This window comes from Phaethon aethereus (genome assembly GCF_964289735.1).
Source record: "Phaethon aethereus genome assembly, chromosome: 4".
Classification (NCBI taxonomy): domain Eukaryota; kingdom Metazoa; phylum Chordata; class Aves; order Phaethontiformes; family Phaethontidae; genus Phaethon; species Phaethon aethereus.
The window spans coordinates 43,952,357-43,973,042 of record NC_138578.1 but is presented as its reverse complement, the minus strand read 5'-3'; the positions used below and the strand labels follow the sequence as shown (position 1 = coordinate 43,973,042).

The window sequence follows — 20,686 nt, the reverse complement described above, 5'->3', positions numbered from 1 at the left end:
GGTTTTACCAAGTGTACATGAGAGCAAGGTTGTGTGCCATGTCAGAGGAACTACGGCCATTATGCCAGAAAGACCTGTGAGCGTGATTATCTATGCTCTGGCATATAAATGCTAGCCACCAAACTCCAACATGGCTATTAGATGACTTACATAGCATACTGACAATATTCATTGCTTTTTTTGAAATCAGAAAGTTATTTGGTGTTGCAAATCACAGAAATGGAGAACAGGAAAAAAACCACCCTCCAAAATTCCCAAGCAGAACTGTTTAAGTATCCTAAAACCAACCACACATCAAGAGATTAAAATTAATTTAGTATGAAAATATTGATATTATAAAAAATATTTTCTGATCCCGGCAAAACAATTTTTTGTTGCTCACAAATATTCGAACAGAATGGCTATTATTCCAGGTGAGGGACACTTGTGGCCTCAGCTTTCAGCCTTTTGACTGAAAAAAAACCCCAAAACCCAACCCCCTCCCACTCAATTTAAAAGAAAACCACACCAAAGCTCAGAAAGAGAGAAGGCTTGTCCTTCCTATGTCTTTTTATGTGGACATGCATAAAGATGCTTCATGAAACATCTTCGTGAATCTGGATGAGCATTTAGGTCAATGCATTACATATATGAAGGAATTTTATCTGTATTTGACGCACTCTGGAGTAAAAGGGCATGAAATAAGTTTGCGACTGAGGCCAGAGCAGAGCAGAACAGACAACTGAAAGTTCCACTAACAATTTCTGTACAGAAAGGAATTAATCCAGAAATTGATAGTCTCCGAATTAAAACAACAGTAACCAGACCCTTAAAAAAAGGTATCGGAAAATATGGCGTGATCACAAATATTTGACATTGTGCATGAAGCCTGCAGAAAACAATATGCATTTCTGCACTTTTTTACCATACATTTTTCATTCTGTCTCTTTTGTCCTCCCCACCAAGCTGGCTGTAGCTACTGGCTTTTTGAAATCACAGGAAAACAAAATGATTAATTCCATTCATTTAAAACAATAGCGAAAATGGGCAAGAGTTTGGCCTCTCTTGCTGTGCTTGCCTGTTTGCGTGGGTATATCTGCTTGGACCTGGCAGTGTGGCTGTGAGCTTGGGACTAAATTTTAGCAGCCTGAACATGCAGATGCTAAACGCTGCAGTATGGGATAACTTGGTGCTTGAGTGTGACTTAAAGCCCTGGCTGAAGGTAGCACGCTGGAATTCAGCGCCTGAGGCTGATTGTGCTATTCGTACTTTGAACGGAGGAAATGGGGTTTAGAGCGAAGGCTTGAGTTGCTGCTTCTTATGGGCCATTTGGGAATTGGCCCTTACAGTCCCTCAGCTGATGCCTCGTAATGAAATGTTTGAGGATCTACACCACAATACAGGATAAACCTATGTACACTCGTGTAAATGGTTAAGGAAGGTTTGAAACCATCGAAGGTGGGGTAAGGTGACATGCTTGGCTTTGTCCGAAATTCCACGGACACCTGGGCGCTGCTACTTACCTCCTCCCAACACAGTTAACTCTAAACTACGGCACAGGAGCTCTGGGTATGTGAGGAGACAAATTTTGCAGGGAACAGAGGCAGCTGTCCTGGGCATCTCTCTGCCGAACGGAAGCACGCATGTTGACCGAATCGAGAGTATTTCAGTACCTATTTCTGTTGTGAGGCTATCCCGTCTGGTCTCCTAGTGAGCACAGTCCTTCTTAGGGAGGAAATTTACTGGTGGGTTGGAAATGGAAACCCAGATGAATGCTTCTGCTCCATGCCATGTAGTCATGATCGTTATTTTCTTTTCAAAAACATTTTGTAAAATTTGCTTCTTAAAGAAAACCTTGAAATCCTCACCTGTTTAATCCCACGTCACCTAGTTCACTGGAAAACATGTTCATAATCATATTAAAAAATCCTAAAAACGATAGTGTTAGGGTAAGTTGGGTAATGCCATTGTTAAAAAAAAAAGTTACGTTTCTACCAATACTTCATTTGTATGTTACATCACTTGTACCTTTTTTAGCGGGAACCTCCTCTCTCTGGCTGTCTTCAAACAACCCAGTGCACCCATGAAAATGCATAGTCAATATTTACTATTTGTTCTTATTTTTTAAATTAAGGTGTTACTTCTAAGGCTAGACAAGCTATTACACTGATTAATCAAGGTTTCTTATCTTTTGAAGAGTGGACAGCACAGCAGTTTGACTCAGACGAAGGTTAGCCGCAGAACAAATTTAGAAGACAAGAAAGCAGAAAAAAAAAATATATAGGCCAGTATTACTTTAACTCAGACAACAAGAGCTGAAGTAGACATATATTGCATTTCCTCTATAGCAGTAGGATATCGGTAAAACAAATAAGAAAAGGAATTAAAAAAACCCTGTCAAGATACGTTGAGGCAATAACAAGTGGGAGGAAATAACATTTTGCGTTAGGCTTATATTTGATAGATTAAAAACTTGAAAATGCGGTGCTGCACCTGAGGTGTGCTGTGCAGGGTAATTGAAATGAATCTTGGGCTGCCGTGAAGGACATTTAGCAGCTGTTCCTGTTTATCTTTTAGCTTCAGAATGATTTTAAAAGCATTTTTTATATTTTCCTGGGAAGATCAATTCTGCAACTTTGCCTTTAAAACGTGCATTTTTATGTCACCTGCGCTAAATGCAAGAAATTGGAGAAGGACTTCTGTGTTAAATATTACGAACCTCCAGTGTACCATGAAACGAATTCAGGCGGTGTGGGACAGACGGTGAAATGGTATCACAACACCGATGCCTCTCTGTTTATCTAAGGAGCAAGCAATGAAACTCTCAGGATTGCTAATGTCTCCTCCTTACAAAAGCAATGAAACTGGTCTGCAGCTGAGATATAAAAACCAAAGACAAAGCCAAAACAATGCAATTTCAGCTTGGAAAGATCAAAAGAAGAGCAGTGTATGTGTCGAGTATATACTATGTCACAATTTATCTCTATATAGCTCCTTCCAACAGAATGTTGCAAAACATTTTATAGGGAGGGTGAAAGCAAACAGCAAGCATTAATGCAAGCTTTAAAAGTGATTAAGCTGTGGTTATGTGGGTTTGTTCCTGACTGGAGCTTAGATGTCACAGATGCATTTTTTGGCTCTGTTCTACAGCTCTTGTGGGATTTTGGGTGAATCGCCCTCTTTTCACATCACTTCTTTGTCTGTAAAATTGAACTCTGCTCGCTCTTGCGTTTTCCCCCTCCCCTGTCTTATCTAGTTTATGCTTGATCCAGCCCGGGGACTATCTGGAAAATGTAAATACTGTGCACACGAGAATGAGACTCCAATTCATATGCTACACTGTAATCATAATTACTGCAGTAAGAGACTCACGGTTTTTGAGCAGTGGAGGATGTGTTCCTGTGGAACAGGAACATAAACACACAGCAAATTATGTAAAAGATTGAGGGGAGACTGAATGGATTTTGGATCAGGCTTCAAAACTAATGGAGAAATATACTGCTGCTGACAGTCAGTAACAAGACAGACAACAGTGAGAGACGCCGAAATGGATGGAAAAACCAAACACACAGTAAACTGGTGGAAGAGGAATATAAAGTATGTCATGCAAAGCTGTCAGCGTGGTGCTCTGAGCATTGTGCAAGAGGGATGGACTACAAACAGGAGAAATGTATTACCACAATGGGGCTGAAAATGTTGTAGAAAATAAGAACGTAAAAACTTAATGGGATTTTTCAGTCACCTTTCCTGAAATATAAGCCAAAAGAACAGATTTAGGAGTTGTAGAAAAGGAGGAAGAATAATACTTTCCTGTAAACCTTTCCATGTAGTGAGAATGTGCAAGAAAAATGCAAGAAAAAATGAAAAATAGGATCACTGACTGCAAATCTGTAAATGGTTTTGCTGTTTGTGAACTGCAAATCTGCAGTCAGCGGGTTCACAAACAGCAAAACCATTTACTTGTGGTGCAGTGGGATTTCCTGTCAGGGATATTAAAACCGTACCATGGAAACTGGGAACTGACGACTATGGATATTTCAACAATACTCACCAGCACCTCTAAAATATTGAGAAGAGTGGCAATGTTCCATGTTTGTCAGTTCTTCATATAGATGTCAACCAGACTGACAAGCGGTAATGCTCCCCCACTCCCTATCTCCTGCCAAGATTGCCAGCAGTAGAGGGAATTAATAATTGATGATAAAGAAAGGCATTAATGAACTTGGAGGTGTGTGTTGGAAAACAGGGGTGAAAAGAATCTGGAAGAGGTGTCGGCATGCATAAGGATAAAACAACTCTAGATATGGGTGACTACCTAGGGTAGCACGATTAACATTTTTGTTAAGGTATGATTTACGATGCCTACGGAGCATCCAGCGTAAAGGATGTTCAGCAAACCCAGGAAATGAGTATCTTTCACTGCTCTGCATTTTGCAGATTATTACATAAACTGTGTCTTTCTAACAAGTTTAAATTTAGGATTTCCTAAATAGTGGCTTCCCCGGTTATTGAGACGCTCAGTCCCGGCGCTTTGCCAGCTTTCACAAGTCGAGCACACACTGAGCAGTATCGTCAGCAAGATATCATACATCTTTTTAATTAAAAAATTGATCCCGAGGTTACGCTGTCAAAAAATTAAAATGATGCACATTATTTCTTATGCAAAAATTAATCTAAGAAACTACTTAACGAAGGGGTCATATTTTGAGACACGGGTTGTGGCTGCCTCACATCCATTGAATGTGCATGAGCGTGGTCTGATTTGGAACAGCAGCTAATCAGCACGGCAGCCAGTGCTACGCTTGCTGCTAGCCTCTGCAGCAATGTTAGCAAGCAAGAAAAGAACAAGAGGCAACTATCCTGTTTTTTGTAGTTGAGGAAATGAAGGTCAAGCAAATTTTTAAGCAGCAGCTTTTTTTTTTTTTTTTTTTTTTAACCTGTGTCTCTGTGTTCCTGACAACTCAGCACCTGGAATAGTCATGCCTGAAATTTGAGGAAGTTTCCTTTCCTGCTATGGCACAATTCCAAATGTCACAGAAACATTATAAAGGGTACTGTATTTTGGAGAAACCTATTGAATTACACTGCAGTAAATTTAGCTTCACTGCAGACTCACTCTCTGTAGTATCTTTCTTTTTCCATCGAACACCCTTCCCCCCCAGACACAAACAAGTATTTTTGCTCACATCACCCACCTTCTGCCCCCGTACAATGAGATAATGCAACCTCCCCCCGCAAAAAAACTTTTGGTTAGGACCGTGCTCTGCACTGAAGCCTGGTGTCTGTCACCCCAGGGCACACCTAGGGAAACAGCCAGAGAGAGACATCAAAATGGACACTTTCCCTCCAAGTTCCCAGCCTGAGGATCTCTCCTAAATCTGGTTCAACCTCTTCTTGTCGGGAACTGCTGCCTGACTCCCCAGGCAGCCACTTGCCCTGCTAATCTCATTTTTAATCTGTCCTTGAACTCTGTTTCAGCATCTTGAACTCATAAAGCAATACGGCTTTGCTATCATTAGTGACTCCTTTGAGCTTGCGTGATGGCCCTTGATCCAGCACCAGACTTCAGTGCATTGCATGTCTGGGGTTTGCAAAGCACAGCAGAAGATTATAGTGAGCAGACCAGAATAGTTGATTTTAAGTTCATGATGAAGCAGCTATAATTCCTTAAGTCAGAGGACTTCAGAAAAACTATTTTATTGAGTCTTGAGTAGCACAGGTCTAGCATCCCACTTTTCTGAAAGATCCCGTTTTTTGTGGGTCTAAGCCCACACACTGCACTCATGGCTTCCCACCTGCTTTGTAGCAAACTCTCTTGTAACTTAAGTTGTGGAGGTGACTGTGGATGTTTCTGGTACAGTAATGCAGAGGCTTTTCATTGAGAAGACGTTTTTCCTTAATGGGATATTGATTGTCAAGCGGTGTTTTCCCCCTGGCGTGCAAATGTTTCTGTGGGGTGAAGTTTCATTCCAACATACAAGAAATTCTTCTCCAAATAACATTAGGCCAGAGAACATCAAACATTATTTTTTCTTAAACACGATTCCACGTTTGCCACCAGTGAATTTGGACATATAAACATGGTATTTGACACACGTGTTTGTCAAAAATCTTCCTTAACATACCTGTAAGCTTACCCTTGCATCAAAACATTAGCGGTGCTAATTAGTGACACGTGCCACAGCGTGTCTATTCTACAGTGCCTGGACCTACTGTGAAAACGTTAAGCAGAAGGGTTACAGTAGTCTGTCCATCCACGGAGTTTAAAATCCATCACTGAGTAGAGGACCAGCAATGATGGGCAAACGCTCCTCACGCCAGCTCACGCCAGCTCTGGTTCAAGACGAACCAGACACTACCTCATTTCAGGGACCACATGACAGCTCTCGCTCTGGCGTGCACCCCCTCATAGTTACGTCACTGTGTTGGAATTAGCCACAAGAATCCCCAGGCTGACACTGGGAAGGTTATGCCATCAGCAAGGTCTCTGTTTATAGTAGCTAGAGTATTTACGTATTCACCGTCATATAGCAGCTTTTGTACAAATGAATCTCGAAGTTAAAAACAAGATGATATATGAAGAACATAAAAGGAACACCATCTGTCACTGGAGTTAAAGATCAACCTGAAACAGTCCTCTAAATACGAACTTCCCACAATTACGTGATGTTTCAAATCAGCTGTTTTTTACAACTTTTTAATGAAAACCAGTCATGTTTTTACAAAATACTTATGGAGTCAAAGAAGAAATCAGTGAGAACAGATAAATGCCTGGTGGTTAGAGATGTTCTTGAGGCAGGATTACTCCAAATAGTTATTTGCCAAGCAAAATACCACTAACATGAAACATGGCATCAACACAGGGCACCCATCCTACAACACTTCTACAGGCCATAGATGTGAACACTCTAAGGAAAGGTAAGATATAGTTTCAGACCCACTCAAGCAGCCAAGGAAGCTGAACCAGGCTGGTCATCTGGCTTTTTCATGCACTTTGTGAATAACAGAGAGACGGCAAGTCCACCATCTTCCCAAGTTTTGTGAATAAAGCTGGTAAATTAAACTGTCTGGCTAACTTGTCCTCACTTAAATACGTTTTAAGATGACTGAATTTATAGCTGTAGTAGAAACTGTTGAAGCAGAAACCTTTCCCAAGCTGATGTTAGTGACTCTGATATAATAAAAACCAATCCTATCCGTTTCTCCCTCCCGCCTCCAAGATTTTTCTCCCATTTTTTGTCATTCCAAACAAAACAGCAGTCTCCTTTTCAAAACTTACATCTGTAAATTCTTCCAATACAAAGTTTGGAATAGAATAAAATAGAATTCTTCCTATTTGGCAATCATTTCTAAAGAGTATTTTTTTCTTCTTTCCACACTAATAAGGAAGGACAGGGACACTAAGGTCAGTATATACTAGTGAGATGAATCAGGAGATGTTGAACTCATGAGGCTCAGCAAGGCCAAGTGCAGGGTCCTGCACCTGGGTCAGGGCAACCCCTGGGATCAATACAGTCTGGGGGAGAGCAGCCCTGCCAAGAAGGACTTGGGGGTACTGGTGGGTGAAAAGTTGGACATGAGCCGGCAACGTGCGCTCACAGCCCAGAAGGCCAACCGTATCCTGGGCTGCACCAAAGCAGCGTGGCCAGCAGGTCGAGGGAGGTGATTCTGCCCCTCTGCTCCGCTCTGGTGAGACCCCACCTGGAGTCCCGCGTCCAGCTCTGGAGCTGATCAGAGGAATGGAACACCTCTCCTGTGAGGACAGGCTGAGAGTTGGGGTTGTTCAGCCTGGAGAAGAGAAGGCTCCAGGGAGACCTTATTGCAGCCTTCCAGTACTTAAAGGGGGCTTCTAAGAAAGATGCGGACAGACTTTTTAGCAGGGTCTGTTGCAATAGGACAAGGGTTAATGGTTTTAAACTAAAGAGGGTAGATATAGACTAGGTCTAAGGAAGAAATTTTTCACAGTGAGGGTGGTGAAACACTGGCACAGGTTGCCCAGAGAGGTAGTGGATGCCCCATCCCTGGAAACATTCAAGGTCAGGTTGGATGGGGCTCTGAGCAACCTGATCTAGTTGAAGATGTCCCTGCTCACTGCAGGGGGGTTGGACTACGTGTCCTTTAAAGGTCCCTTCCAACATAAACTATTCTGTGATTCTATGAAATGACTGAAATGAGACCCAGTGTGACACAGCTGCTTCCAAAAAAAGAAAAAAAAAAAAATCTATCACTTGAGCAAAACACACTGGGACAATCTAGTGTCTCAATTTCCAGTGCTGTTACCATAGTTTCTATACAAAGACTGGAGAGCATGACAAGTATATTCTTTGTGATGATGAATAAAAGGAATATTTCAACCAGGATAATAAAGTCTTGGGTGACCTGTCAGAGACCATTGTGACAGCTACTAGTGACTACATACATTTGCCTTTGAAACAACCTAAATGGACAGAAGGTAAATCAATACATTCTAAATACACTGTCTAGCTATAGGGTTTCCCTTGCCTTCCTGTTTTATTTTGTTGGGGTATAAAAATGATTCAGAGAAATATGAGAGTAGCACAGTTAATACAAACCATTTTGCTGTTCTTGATAACTCCTGTAAAGACAGCCTGGCAGTCCAGTTTAGGGTCATGCTATATGTTTCGTTCAACAGCATTGCTTCAGCTCTATTGTTTTAATCACTGTTGAAACTCAGATGCAGCAAGACGTATGATATTAGTCATGGTTGACATACTAAATTTATTTACTGAGCTTTACACTGTCAGAGTTTGGAAGTAGGTTGGAAAGATCCTGAAGCTAAATGTGAATTCTAATTTCAGTTACAAACTTCATCCAAATACGCTTGACTCAATTCATCCGTGTCATGAAATTCTATCAAGTCATTCAAAATCTTTGCATATAGAGTTCTTATATCTTTGTGTATACTGGAACATAATAAACTCAATTTTCACAATTAGACATGTTAGTCCTCATCAGACTAATGCAAATACTTATTTTACATGTGGAAAGTAACAAGACTTCAATTCTCACTCATTTCACTGAGCTGACTCCAGTGGAGCCTACCCCCAGAGATGATTAAACTTGTTGGTCTGGGCAGAAAATTATGCAATTTTCTTTTTTTATGGATTAGTTCTCTCTTGGTTTATTGAGCTCAGCTCAACACTTGAGCATGAAGTAAATGCAGAGTCTGAGAGAAGAGTGGAGAAGACTTGGAAACAGATAGAACTTAATTCTTTGATGGTGGTAAGCTACCACATTTTCAGAGGGAACTGCACTCACTGTGATTTTTGTATGGCCTCAGGAGCATATGTTTATGTCATAATTCTCTGTGAAGTTAGCTGGAATTCCTAAAGAAAAAAAGTAGCATTGTACTAAATTAATTTTAGTTAAAAGAGAAAAGTCAGTATGAATGAAAGCACCGTGATCACATGGTGCAAGCACCAAACAAGTAACGAAGTATCGTACAAGGTGACTTGATGACTTACCTTAAAGGAGATTTCATACTGTTCTCCTCCCCATATTTCTAATCCTGGATCATAGCCTCCCAGCTCCCAAAACCATTTCCGGTTAACAGCAAATAGACCTCCAGCCATTACAGGAGACCTAAAGGATGAATAAAGCAATACAAACAATAATGAAGATGCTTGGACCATATGTGTGTGTGTGTTTGTGTGTATGTAGGTGGTCTGGCTTCCACAATTGCAAAGCTATGTAAGGCGTAGACAAAGGGTACTGTAAACAAACAACATTTACCTTTATTCACCCCAAAATGGACTCTAGATGAGAAAAAGACAATGTGATAGACATGCAGACAGTTATAGAGCATGATAGACAGTCACAAACAAACTCCTTTTTTAAAAAAAATAAAAATTCTATTCATTACTAAATAAACCCATATAATAGAAAAAGAAAGGGAGTCTGGAAATCTGCCAAAGTATTTAATGTAGTCTTAGTACTCCATGTGAAGTAGTTCAGTTTTGAAAGTTCAATTCGTTTCAGTCTCATAAGTACTGGCTAGAGAAAGGCAGAAAGGTGACAGCAGGTGGCTACAGGGCAGCTGTTGGGAGTTAAACATCTGCTTTTCCACAGCAGCATTTAAAACTTCTAAACTTTGTCTCATCGCGTTAATTTAACTCCTAGGCAAATCATTGGTCATGTTTCCCATGTTTCCATTTATGCCATGAATAAATATGTGGAATTTACTTGAATTAACTCAGCCTTTTCCACAGACAATGTAGAAAACAAATGAAATATTTAAAGTTAGTGTTAGGGAATATTAATGAAAAGTGCATTTTAAATTTATAAGCAGGAATTTTGTACTGGAAAATAAGCGTGGTTTTTTTTTTTTCCCACTACCACAAAGACCATGTTTCTAATGCAGTAAATACATTGAGACCTCTCAGGATTTAAATGTTGCTCGCTGATTCCTTGAAATTGTGGTGGAAGTGGGATACAAAGGGATCTGGACTGAAGAAGAAGGTGACAACAGGCTGAAGAAAGCCCAACCCAACTGTTCAATTCAATCAATGTAGGCGAACAGTGCATTGAGTTTTTCACTGTATAGTTGACTGATAAGTCAACATTACCTTATGAGTTTTCGAGCAAGAGGCTAGATGCAGCACGTTCCTGTTGATGGCTGGTCAGCAAGAAAAAAGACATCCTTTAAGAGAGACCTCGATGGCCTCCAGGCAGCGCTTCCTTACCAGAGAATAGACACGAAACTGGAGCCTATGCCACGTGCTTTGTAACACTGCAGCCCCCGAGGGAAAATTATCCCATCTAGAGGCATTTTTGTTCTGAACGGAACCCTGGTGGTTTGTTTGGGGCTATGGAAGCAGATGGTACCATCCCTGAAGAACCGACTCTAAACACTTCACCCTTTGCCACTGATTTAGGATTTGGCAGTGAACTCAGGACTGGTAGGTATCACAGGAATCCATGCATAAGTTAGAAGTTTATTAAAGAGGACATCAAGTTAATGGAACAACATTCTGCCATATTTTCTCTGCCTTAACACTGTTTATATTGCTATCTTTTATCCAAGCCAAAAGAGAAGATAAAATAGCGAGCAGACAGCTCAGAGGCCTCTGCCACCGTTTGGATGCCAGTGAATCCCCACACGCATGAACGTTAGAAAATGATCCTCTCATCTGCACTCATGGTAATGAAAAATGTTACTGATATTTTACTTTTCACTTCTGTAAGTTAGTTTTTTACATATATTTATATTTTAGATTATATCTTACACTAAACTATCCATTTTCATGACTAGGGAGCTCTGTTTTTAACAGACTAATTCTATTTTCCTTTAGAGACTATATTTTTAAAAGCACATAGAAGCTTTGTGAAACAGAGCTGCAATATTCTAACCGGCAAGGCCTTGCACTGTAACATACACTGAATGCTAATACTTTTTTTACTTTTATTGACATTTCATACCTCAAATATTGACTGTTCTTGCCACATATGCATAAATTCAATGGAGATTTTATTAGAAACCTTCCTCCGGGTATTCTGACTACTACAATACATTTTCAATTCCTACCGAAGTAAATCTAATTATGACATGCCCTTTGTGACTTCAGGTTCTAAATAATCAAAACACAATGTCCTTTTATAAAGATGGACTTGCATGGAGAATGCTTATAACTAAATTGTTACTGGCAGAAGAAATGAAATCCCAGAAAACACTGGGGAAATGCAGGATTTCTCTAATTCTCTTAGGAACAGTATATTTCCTGAGCATTTCTTTTGACACAGTGAATAGCCTATGAAAAAGGTAATCCCTGCAGGTGAATCAGAAGATGAAAAAATCAGAGACTTCAAATTCCAAAATATTTGGCAGATACTTACAAATGATACTTTATAACTAATCTGTAGATTTTTCAGTGATAATACTGAGTAAAGAAACCCCATGTTATTTAGATACGAAAGTTCAGAACATTCATTACAATTAGCAAAACTACCAAACAATGACTGGAACAGCAGCAAACAGTGCAACTCTTGTAATTACTAAAAAAAAAAAAAAGAAGAAAAAAAAAGAGAAATTGCATGTAATCTTGTTCCAGTCACTCTTATTCCACAACATGTTCTGACGTTTGTTGTTTTGCAGGACAAGCAACGTAGAGGACAAACAGGACGACTTTTTGGTTTTCATTGGAGTGGGATTGCAATAAGCTGTGTGAACCTGACCACTTGGCACAGGATACATATTCCACTCCATGCCACAAGCAGCTGCTGCTGAACAGGCTTTAAATTGTCTCCCAAATATGAAGACAAGAGTCCAGTCCTACAATCATGACTGATATGAAAAGTCCTTTTTTAGTCAGTAGGATCACTCAGATAAGAACTGCACTGAGCCCAAAGGAGAAGAATTAATCTCTTGTTTAATGGCTTCCGTATAGAAATGTCAAGTACAATGCTATGTTTGTAGAAGTAATTTTTCATGAAATGTCCTACTCAGACAGCTAACAATCAGACTTGAGCTACTGTGGCATAATATTATGTGAGCAACTGCAGTGGGAAGCTGTAAAATATTTATAGTCAAAAGCTTAAAAGGACAAAGACTCCCAAAACATCAGAAAAGCTGGAAGGCTAAGGTTTCTAAACTTAAAAATAGTTACAAGAACCTTCCACATGAGAAGTACTGCACAGACTCACTGACTATACCTGCAAGAACAATATCAAGTAAAAGCCATCTGATCAAAAAATGGCCCAAGAGGTCACAGATTCCTGTGCTGAGACAGAGAAAGAGTTTGATTTAGTGAGACTGCAAACCCCCCCCCCCAACAAAAATTTTTTTTTTGCAAATAAAGATAGACTGAGAAAAAGGCAGGCAAATGCTTCATGTGAAAAGGTAGCTCACAAACAAATTTAAAAAGTACACTAAAAGAAGCGTAGCAGTAGCTTAACTGGAGCCAGCGAAGAATTTTGTAACGTCTTGTAATTTACATGCAGAGGAAGAAAAGGGATGATCTCATCTCTGAATTTTCAAGCTAAGAGAAAGAATGACACGGACTTAAAAGGAGCATGAAGTTACTTGCATTAGAATCCAGTGTGGCATATTGCAAACAAAGGAACTGCATAGCAGGGTTGGAATTATTACATTGCAAGACTGATACATACAGTGGAACTAAAGAATTTGTGAAAAGGAAAGAGGAGATTTGACAGCACGCAGAAAGACACTTTGGAAATTAAAATAAGGAAAGCACCTGTGCTAGATGACGTGAGCAGTAGGCACGCTGATGTTGAGACTGGAAGATGCCCAACGTATGACACATCTATTTAGTGTCATATAATGTCAGTAGGTGAACGTAGGTTTGTGTGATCTATTATTCAACATAAAGAAAATACTACACTGTGCAGTGATCGTTGCTGAATTGAGATGCTGATGCATACTGGGGCACTTTGGAAAGGACTGATAGGAATCACCTGCCTGAAACAGCTGAAATTTGGTCATTATGATCGTTACCAGCGAACGGCATATTGCACTACGCGTCTCTTCCTATAATCCAGACCGATTAAAGGCTCTGTACTGAAGTGCTGAAACGGATAAAAGCCAGAAAAAGGCATCCATCTCCTGCAGGATATGTCAGACCAACTGACCCTCAGTGCCAACGAGCTGGCACGCAGTACGAAAACTGGGGTAGACGTCAGCCCGCATCAGGAGTCAACGCTGGGTGCTGTTGACCTTGTGGAGTCATGGATGTGACAGAGGAGGAGGAAGGGGGCTGCCTTGCTGCTGGCACAGTGACAGTCCCAGAAACGACTGGTGACCTACTGAGCACGGCTTTGAGCTGGGGTTGTGCGCTTTTTATGATGAATTTCAATGCCTTGTTAATCATGGAGCGTGCCCCTGCACCCTAGCGATACCACACGAAGACACCTCAGAAGAGCAAATAAATTCAAATACTTTGTTTCAGTGGTTACTGCTGCTGGTGCTCTCTGCCGTGATTCCTGATACTGCACCAAAGCTTCTTAAAGCAAACAGCAGAAGCTGATACTAATCCTAGACAATAAAAGGTTCTAATAAAATTAAAAATTAATATCTAAGTACGTGTAATGTAAAAGACAGACTTGGCCACTCACATGAAATGAAGTGAATAAAGAAATAAAAGAAACTGAAATGAAGATGATGAGTTGATCAAATGACTAGGCAGTGATACAGATTAATAAAATAAATTACAAAGATATGAACTTATAAGTTGCTTCAGCTAAAGATAAATTGAGGCACAATCTCTATACTGTACATAGAAAAAGATGTTGAAGGTAGTCGGGATGAATGTGGATCATACTATCGCATCACTCACTGAATTTTTCAAGAAGTAAAATAAAGAGAGGAATCTTTTGTATACGTAACCCTTTAACCAAATATATTAGCAAAATATTTTTAAATGTACAGGCTTTTTCACATTGAATATTTCTGCAAGGCACTGTTTCCTTTTATCTTTTTAATATCTACTCTAACAACATGGGTAATCTGCCTGTTTATAAAATCATCAAAATTTCAAAAGTAAAACCTGTATCTGTGACATTAACCTATGGGATTTACTCTCTCTTTTTTTCCCCAAGAACAAATGTCCAGACTTCTGAACAACTTTTCCCCTTATTTGACGAATTTGTGCTCCTGTCCGTATCAAATGATGACACAGGTTTTGCAAACTACTGCATTCCTGATGTCCACATCATTATCTCCTTAGAGAGTCTAGAAACGGTATCGTAAGATACACAGCAGATCAACTAAGGAAAGGTCTGTCTTAAAGTTGATTTGTTCCACATAAAAACTGCCTCCACCCCATCAGTTCATTCACTGTACATTCAAAGCTGTCACGACACTACACTGTAAATTGTAAGCTGATTTTTTCCTCTGTTAATGTATGTAACTCTGAAGTCCTGATTATTTATGGTAAAGTATTCCAGCAATTTTCACAAAGAAAACGGAAGCTACTCTCACACTAATTCTACTTTGTAGAGCGCTATCCCACTGTGCAGGCTCCTTTTATATCTTTCAGTTGGTTTCAGTAATCTGTATTCTCTTATTAAACTGTTGTATAATTTTATTGTCACTCTTAAGCAGTTGGGATATTCTTATGTTAATTTTTCTTCACTGTATCTTTCTAATGAGTTGTTTGCAAAATCTGTAACATGTTGGTAGATTCAATATAGATGCACACTGTCTCCGTCTTACCTACCTGCATATCTGCATGCATGGTTCATACATTTCTACTCACTGTCTTCCAGTCAACTATTTTACAGGTGATAATTCATTTGTGAGATACCTGTCCTTTAAGAGGCATAGCACTAAAATTTCACCCGTCTTTATTTCTGTGCTAAATGTTCTCCTGTTTTTTTCCCCCCAATCTCTAAAATATTCAGTCTAAAAGAGCCCTCACCCATAGGCTATCACAAAATGACTAACTGTGCAGTAATAAATATCTTGCTTTTTAAGCCGTTCCATTCAAAGTCTAGTCAATGTTGACAACAAAATCATTCCCTTTTCCACAGGAGAGCTGTATTCGGATTTAGCAGAATTCCATTATGCTTTAACTTAAAGTAACATCTTTCCTGGGTAACTCAAACCTGTGACAGGTTTGAAAAACCTGGCAGAAGAGTAGGTATGTACCCAACAGTACCCAAAAGTGATGGTAGCTGCTTGTGACAGGTTGTGACAAAGTCACACAAGCTTTCCCTGGCTCCCTGCTACTTCCCAGCACAGAGGCACTATTATGCAGGATGGAGATCAGGGCTAATTTACTTTGACTCATACTTTTGTAGCCTGCATCTCCATATCATCGACAATCTCTCTACTAAAATTGCAACAAGGCCTCATTGTGATGTCAAATATGGCAAACTTCTCATGACCAATACAGTTAAAAAAATTTTGATAAAAGTGTGCATCCTTCTGTAGTGACTGTTGACGGAGATTATGAAAGTGCTACACAATCATCAGTTTCATGAAACATATGTAAGTGGCATTATACCTATGTCACTCACTGTAAGTTTAAAAGTATACTTTTTTTGGTATTTAAGCAAATATTTTTACACATATGAAGAAGAAAGAAAAAGGCATCAGGCTTCATTTTCATATAACCAATCAGTTCAAATCATATTAAAATAACTCATTGTGCTGAAACATGTAGCAGTCAAGTTGTATTACTTAAAATTAACTCAAAAGTCCCTATATAATTGCATTTCATTTTTTAATTAGACTTTTTTGGGAGGGAGATTAAGATAAAACCCCATTCTTCTCTAACAGACAGCCCAAAAGTCATCTGCAGAGAGTCAGCTCAAAGAAAGGTCTAAAAATGTTTCAGATTCAGTTTATAAAAATTTGCACTATGGTTTCATCACACGGCTTCTTTGCATATTTTGCATATTTTTCATAACACATTGCTAAACTTCATTGAAAAAAACATGTTGTAAAAGACTGATGAGCCCTTATGTGGGTAATGATGCTGAGGCCCATTTAGCCTTCCCTCCCAAATTTAGGAAATTAATGAAGCAGTACAAGAGGTGAGTCAGTTGGGTAGAGATGAAAGACCGAAGAGAAGGCTTCCGTTCTCATAATTACATCTCAGAATCCAAGGGAAATCTATCTGAATTATTGCTAGAGGAGATCTACAAGACTCAGACTAAGGAGGTAGGTCAGCAGAAATGAGCAACCTGAAGCAAAAGGAAAATGAAAGCTTCTGGAAATGTTCTACAGGTGAAGGTGTTCAGAAGGATAAAACTGAGGGGCAAAAGAACAGCTGGAATACTATGCTGCAAGTCTTACTAAAGAGATGAGTCCAACACATGAGCAGTCTTCCAAGACTGAGGCCTGAGTGCTGTAAAAGCAAGGCAGGGGAGCTGAAAGCAGCACTTTGGCTAAGCCATGCTCATGTCATGAGGGGGGATGGATCTTGGATGTGTGGAGTTCAGCTGCAGCAAAAAAACCTTCAGCCTATTAGTAGGAAGTGAGTAAGAACTGCCGGGGAAAACACAACCAACCTCTAAGCAACATTTGGAACAGCTCTGTCAGTTTAGTACCTTTTCATATTGACGGGTATCATTTGTATTCAGGGTTGCCCCTTGCAAATATAATCTTTAGAAAATTAAATGTAGAAATAAAGATTGATTGGAGGCAAAATGTTACCAACTGTCCCTAAAATAGGAACTTACTTTAGCTCTCCTGGCTTTTGGTAAGCTTCAGTTTGAAGCATATCTAAAACGAAACACAAAAAGATCAAATTTTTTTTAAAAGATATATTCTTTCTCAACATGTCTAGATCCTCAACTATCCTAGATTCTGCACTTAAAGTTAACCCAAGGTCAGAATTCAAACAGGTAAGTAGTGTTTTGCACAGCATAAGAATTTCGGAAGTGTAGGAAGTCAGCCTGTTTCTGGTTCTTGTGAAAATCCAATTATTTTGATTATGAAAGCACAATGAACATCCTATGATCATCCTTTCCCTCTGGGTTATTATGAAACATGAAGCTGGAATTTTAAGGCAATGCCAATACTCTAACCTGAGTGTACCTCTTAAACAGGAAAAATCTGTTCAAGCTAACAAGGAAATCCGTGTCTATGGAAAGTCATGCCTAGGTAAATGGACATGTCATTTGAGATTTTTTTCTATTTTCAAATAAGGAACAAGGCCAGCAGCGTATCTTTAGATTACCCATCCTGGTTGCACAGTAACTCCATCACCACCTCCCAAGCATTAGGGAATAACAACAGTTCATTACATCTCATTACTACCTTCAAGGATGTTCTCTCAGAATGTATGGGGACAGTAGCTGAACAGAATTACTACCCAATGACAATGCCATCTTCCCTTCTTTAGATGTAGAGGTATAAACCAGAGAAACATCTTCCTTTCCCAGTGCTTATTTTTGCCTTTTTGATTTACTTAAGCCCAGTATAGCATCATAAGCAAAGTTTAAACTCAAGGAGAAATTGTAAAATTTCATTAAAGACAATAAATGATTCCTTTTAAAACATACCCACTGGCCCAAACATAGGTTCTTATCTCCAAAATGGTCCTTTAATTCAGACCTTGTCCTCCCAAGAGAGACTCCTGGATAAGTAACGATAACAAATCCAACCGGTTAGCAGCCCGCTGTTAAAAGTCACCGGCAATTCTCATTAAGTTATTCTGATTACTATGACTCTATCACTCTGGTTTCTATAACTCCAAAACATTATGTGCTTATTCCAGGTTAAAGCAGATTTAAAGGCACCACAGCCCAGAGAAATAGCCTTGTACGCAACGCATAAAAGCGACTTCACAGCCGGGCATTACAAGCTGCCCCAGGAACAGCCTTTTTGTGCGCTGCTCACGCCTCCCGGCACACCCTCGCAAGCAGACCGAGCCAGCGGGGCCGCGTCCACCGGGCATGCCTTGTCGCCTCTGCCACACGCGCTCCGCGGGGGCCGGGGGGATAGCTGCTTGGGTCTTCTTGTGGATGCCGGGGGAGGAGAAGAGGCCATTCTGATAACCCTACCAGATGTTACGGCACAGCACCCTATGCGTACGTGCAACAGTTGGGGAACCGAAAAAAGACGGAACAGGCAGTTGAAGTACAACCACCACCATAAACTCCACAGAAAACAGAAGCCTTTTTTTTTCTGGCTCTCCTGCAGTATTTCAGACTGAAGCTTTATTCATGTGACGTCGAATGATGTAGGTGGGCAAACGTGAAGAGTTCGCACTGAAGCACTGCAAGGAAATGGCAACGGGAGTTTCGGTGGGCTTTCTTTTTTGGTCACCCCACCGTTCACACGCCAGATCGGACTGAAGAGTTAGCGAAGGCCATTTCCAGAACATTTCTGAGTTGCAAAGATTTTAAACAGGTGGAAGTATAGCCACAACCACCTGCTCCTGACTTTTTAGCAAAGTCTTTTAAAATACTGCTGCCTAGCACGCTGACGGAATCGGCTTTTCTTCAGGGTCCCGCAAGCTACCCCGAGCGACTCTGATTCGAGCAGACAGAGCCCTCGCACTAGGCTAAGTGGGTGAGACACACAGTTAAAGATATGGACTGTGATCTGCCATGGAGAAGAGGATGTGGATGAATATCCTTCCTTTGATCAGTTCTCCAGCAGTACTGTCAGCCGCTGCCCCCACTCTACCCTTATGCACACACGTGGCTTCAAACGCAGGCAGGAAACGGGGACAAAAGGTAATCTTAATATTTCATTTATGTCTGTCTTTGGGGGTTAATGCAGAAGTCTGAAATGATTACATGCTGACAGGGTGGGAGACTGGAGCTTATGTAGCTGTGCCATCACTACAAAAAGCAGGTCATCCATTTGCCTGTGGTCAAAGATTTCCAGAACATTATCATTAAGTTTTAAGAAGGCAAAAAAAAAAAAAAAAAAAAAGGTGCCTGAAGAGGCAACTATGCAGCTAAAGGTATTCTGTGGTCCTGGAAACATGCCCTTAGATGCATCATCCCTATTTATTAAAGCTCTACAATTTGCTGTGTTACCCTATTACGGAGGGTAATGGGGAGGCAGGCACTGAACTACAACAAAATTAGATTTCTCCTTGTCTGCACCAGAGGCACAACAATATTTTCTTGTAAAAACTGTGAAACAGTGAAAGCAGTTTTTAAAAAATGGAAGTGATAGAAAAACACTGGAAAGCACGTCACAATGAAGGATGAAGGAGCTGAAAACTGATGAGGTTGAGCACTTCATCGTCCCATGACAGCATATGCTTTTAATTTGATGTTGTAAAGACGGGCAGGCAGGGCTGTGGAAACCCAGGGAAATGAACCTTCCTGTTTTATCATCACAGTAAATCACATTAAAAAAAAAAAATCTCCATTTGATAATAAAAATAACATGAAAGTCTGGTCTAGGGATAGCTCTCCACATTTGCATAAGCTCATTCACTCTGTACTAAAAGTGCATGGAAATGTGCCTTAGCAACAATGAGCTAGAGAGAGAATATCTACATTGTGATCTATGGGAGATTAATGTTTTTGAGGTTTTCAACAGTAAGGCTGTCAGGAATTGCAGAAGATACCCAATGGCTTGTTTTATTTCCTCAAAAAAGAGTTATATCTAGTATTTTGCTTTCAGAATTTGGATGTGAACTGGTTGTTTTCAAAAATAGAGTATAGTCAGTTTTCATTAACTGTTAGTAAAATGTTCTGATGGCAAGTATTGCTGACTGCTGTTAGGAATGCTCGCTTCTGTTAGAAATTCAGCTATGTGAATATTTTGATATGCGGCTGAGAGGAAAATGGTCTATCCCAGCCAAAATATCACATTTTTCTTTTATTCTAAATAGAAGTGTATATTTACATAAGTGTCATAAGTACACTCATGTACACAATTTACTGATAAATGGTCACATCTAGAGGTGAAGCACTAGAAAAAGCTGTATGGCTGCATACATGATTCTGCTTCCAAGCAATGTGTCTTGCAAACCTGCAGCTGGGTCTTCAGATGGTTTACGTGTATGGAGAATACATTTCCAGTGAAATTATGCTGTTGTATGTGAACTCTGGATCCGACCTTGAAGGCAAATACTGATAACGAATTTGCCATAGAGTTCTGCCAATCTGCACAGGCCATAATGGGAACTATTCTGAACTGGTCTCAGAGCTGGAAACAAGAATTCCTACATAGTGTAACTGCCCACACACGGAAGAGTACTTCCATCCAGTGAGGAGACCAACCTCCCTGACCCTAGGAGTTGTACACTAAAATTTT

General features: G+C 40.1%; 1 protein-coding gene across 2 annotated transcripts in view; it reads right to left on the bottom strand.

The window, feature by feature from the left end:
* Positions 1 to 20,686, bottom strand: part of GALNTL6 (polypeptide N-acetylgalactosaminyltransferase like 6) — a 491,382-nt gene that overhangs the window by 34,858 nt on the left and 435,838 nt on the right. For both annotated transcript variants that reach the window (XM_081999759.1, XM_081999760.1), the window contains one exon: positions 9,465 to 9,582. In XM_081999759.1, coding sequence (XP_081855885.1) covers positions 9,465 to 9,582 — 118 coding nt within the window. The remainder of the gene's footprint in view (positions 1 to 9,464; positions 9,583 to 20,686) is intronic.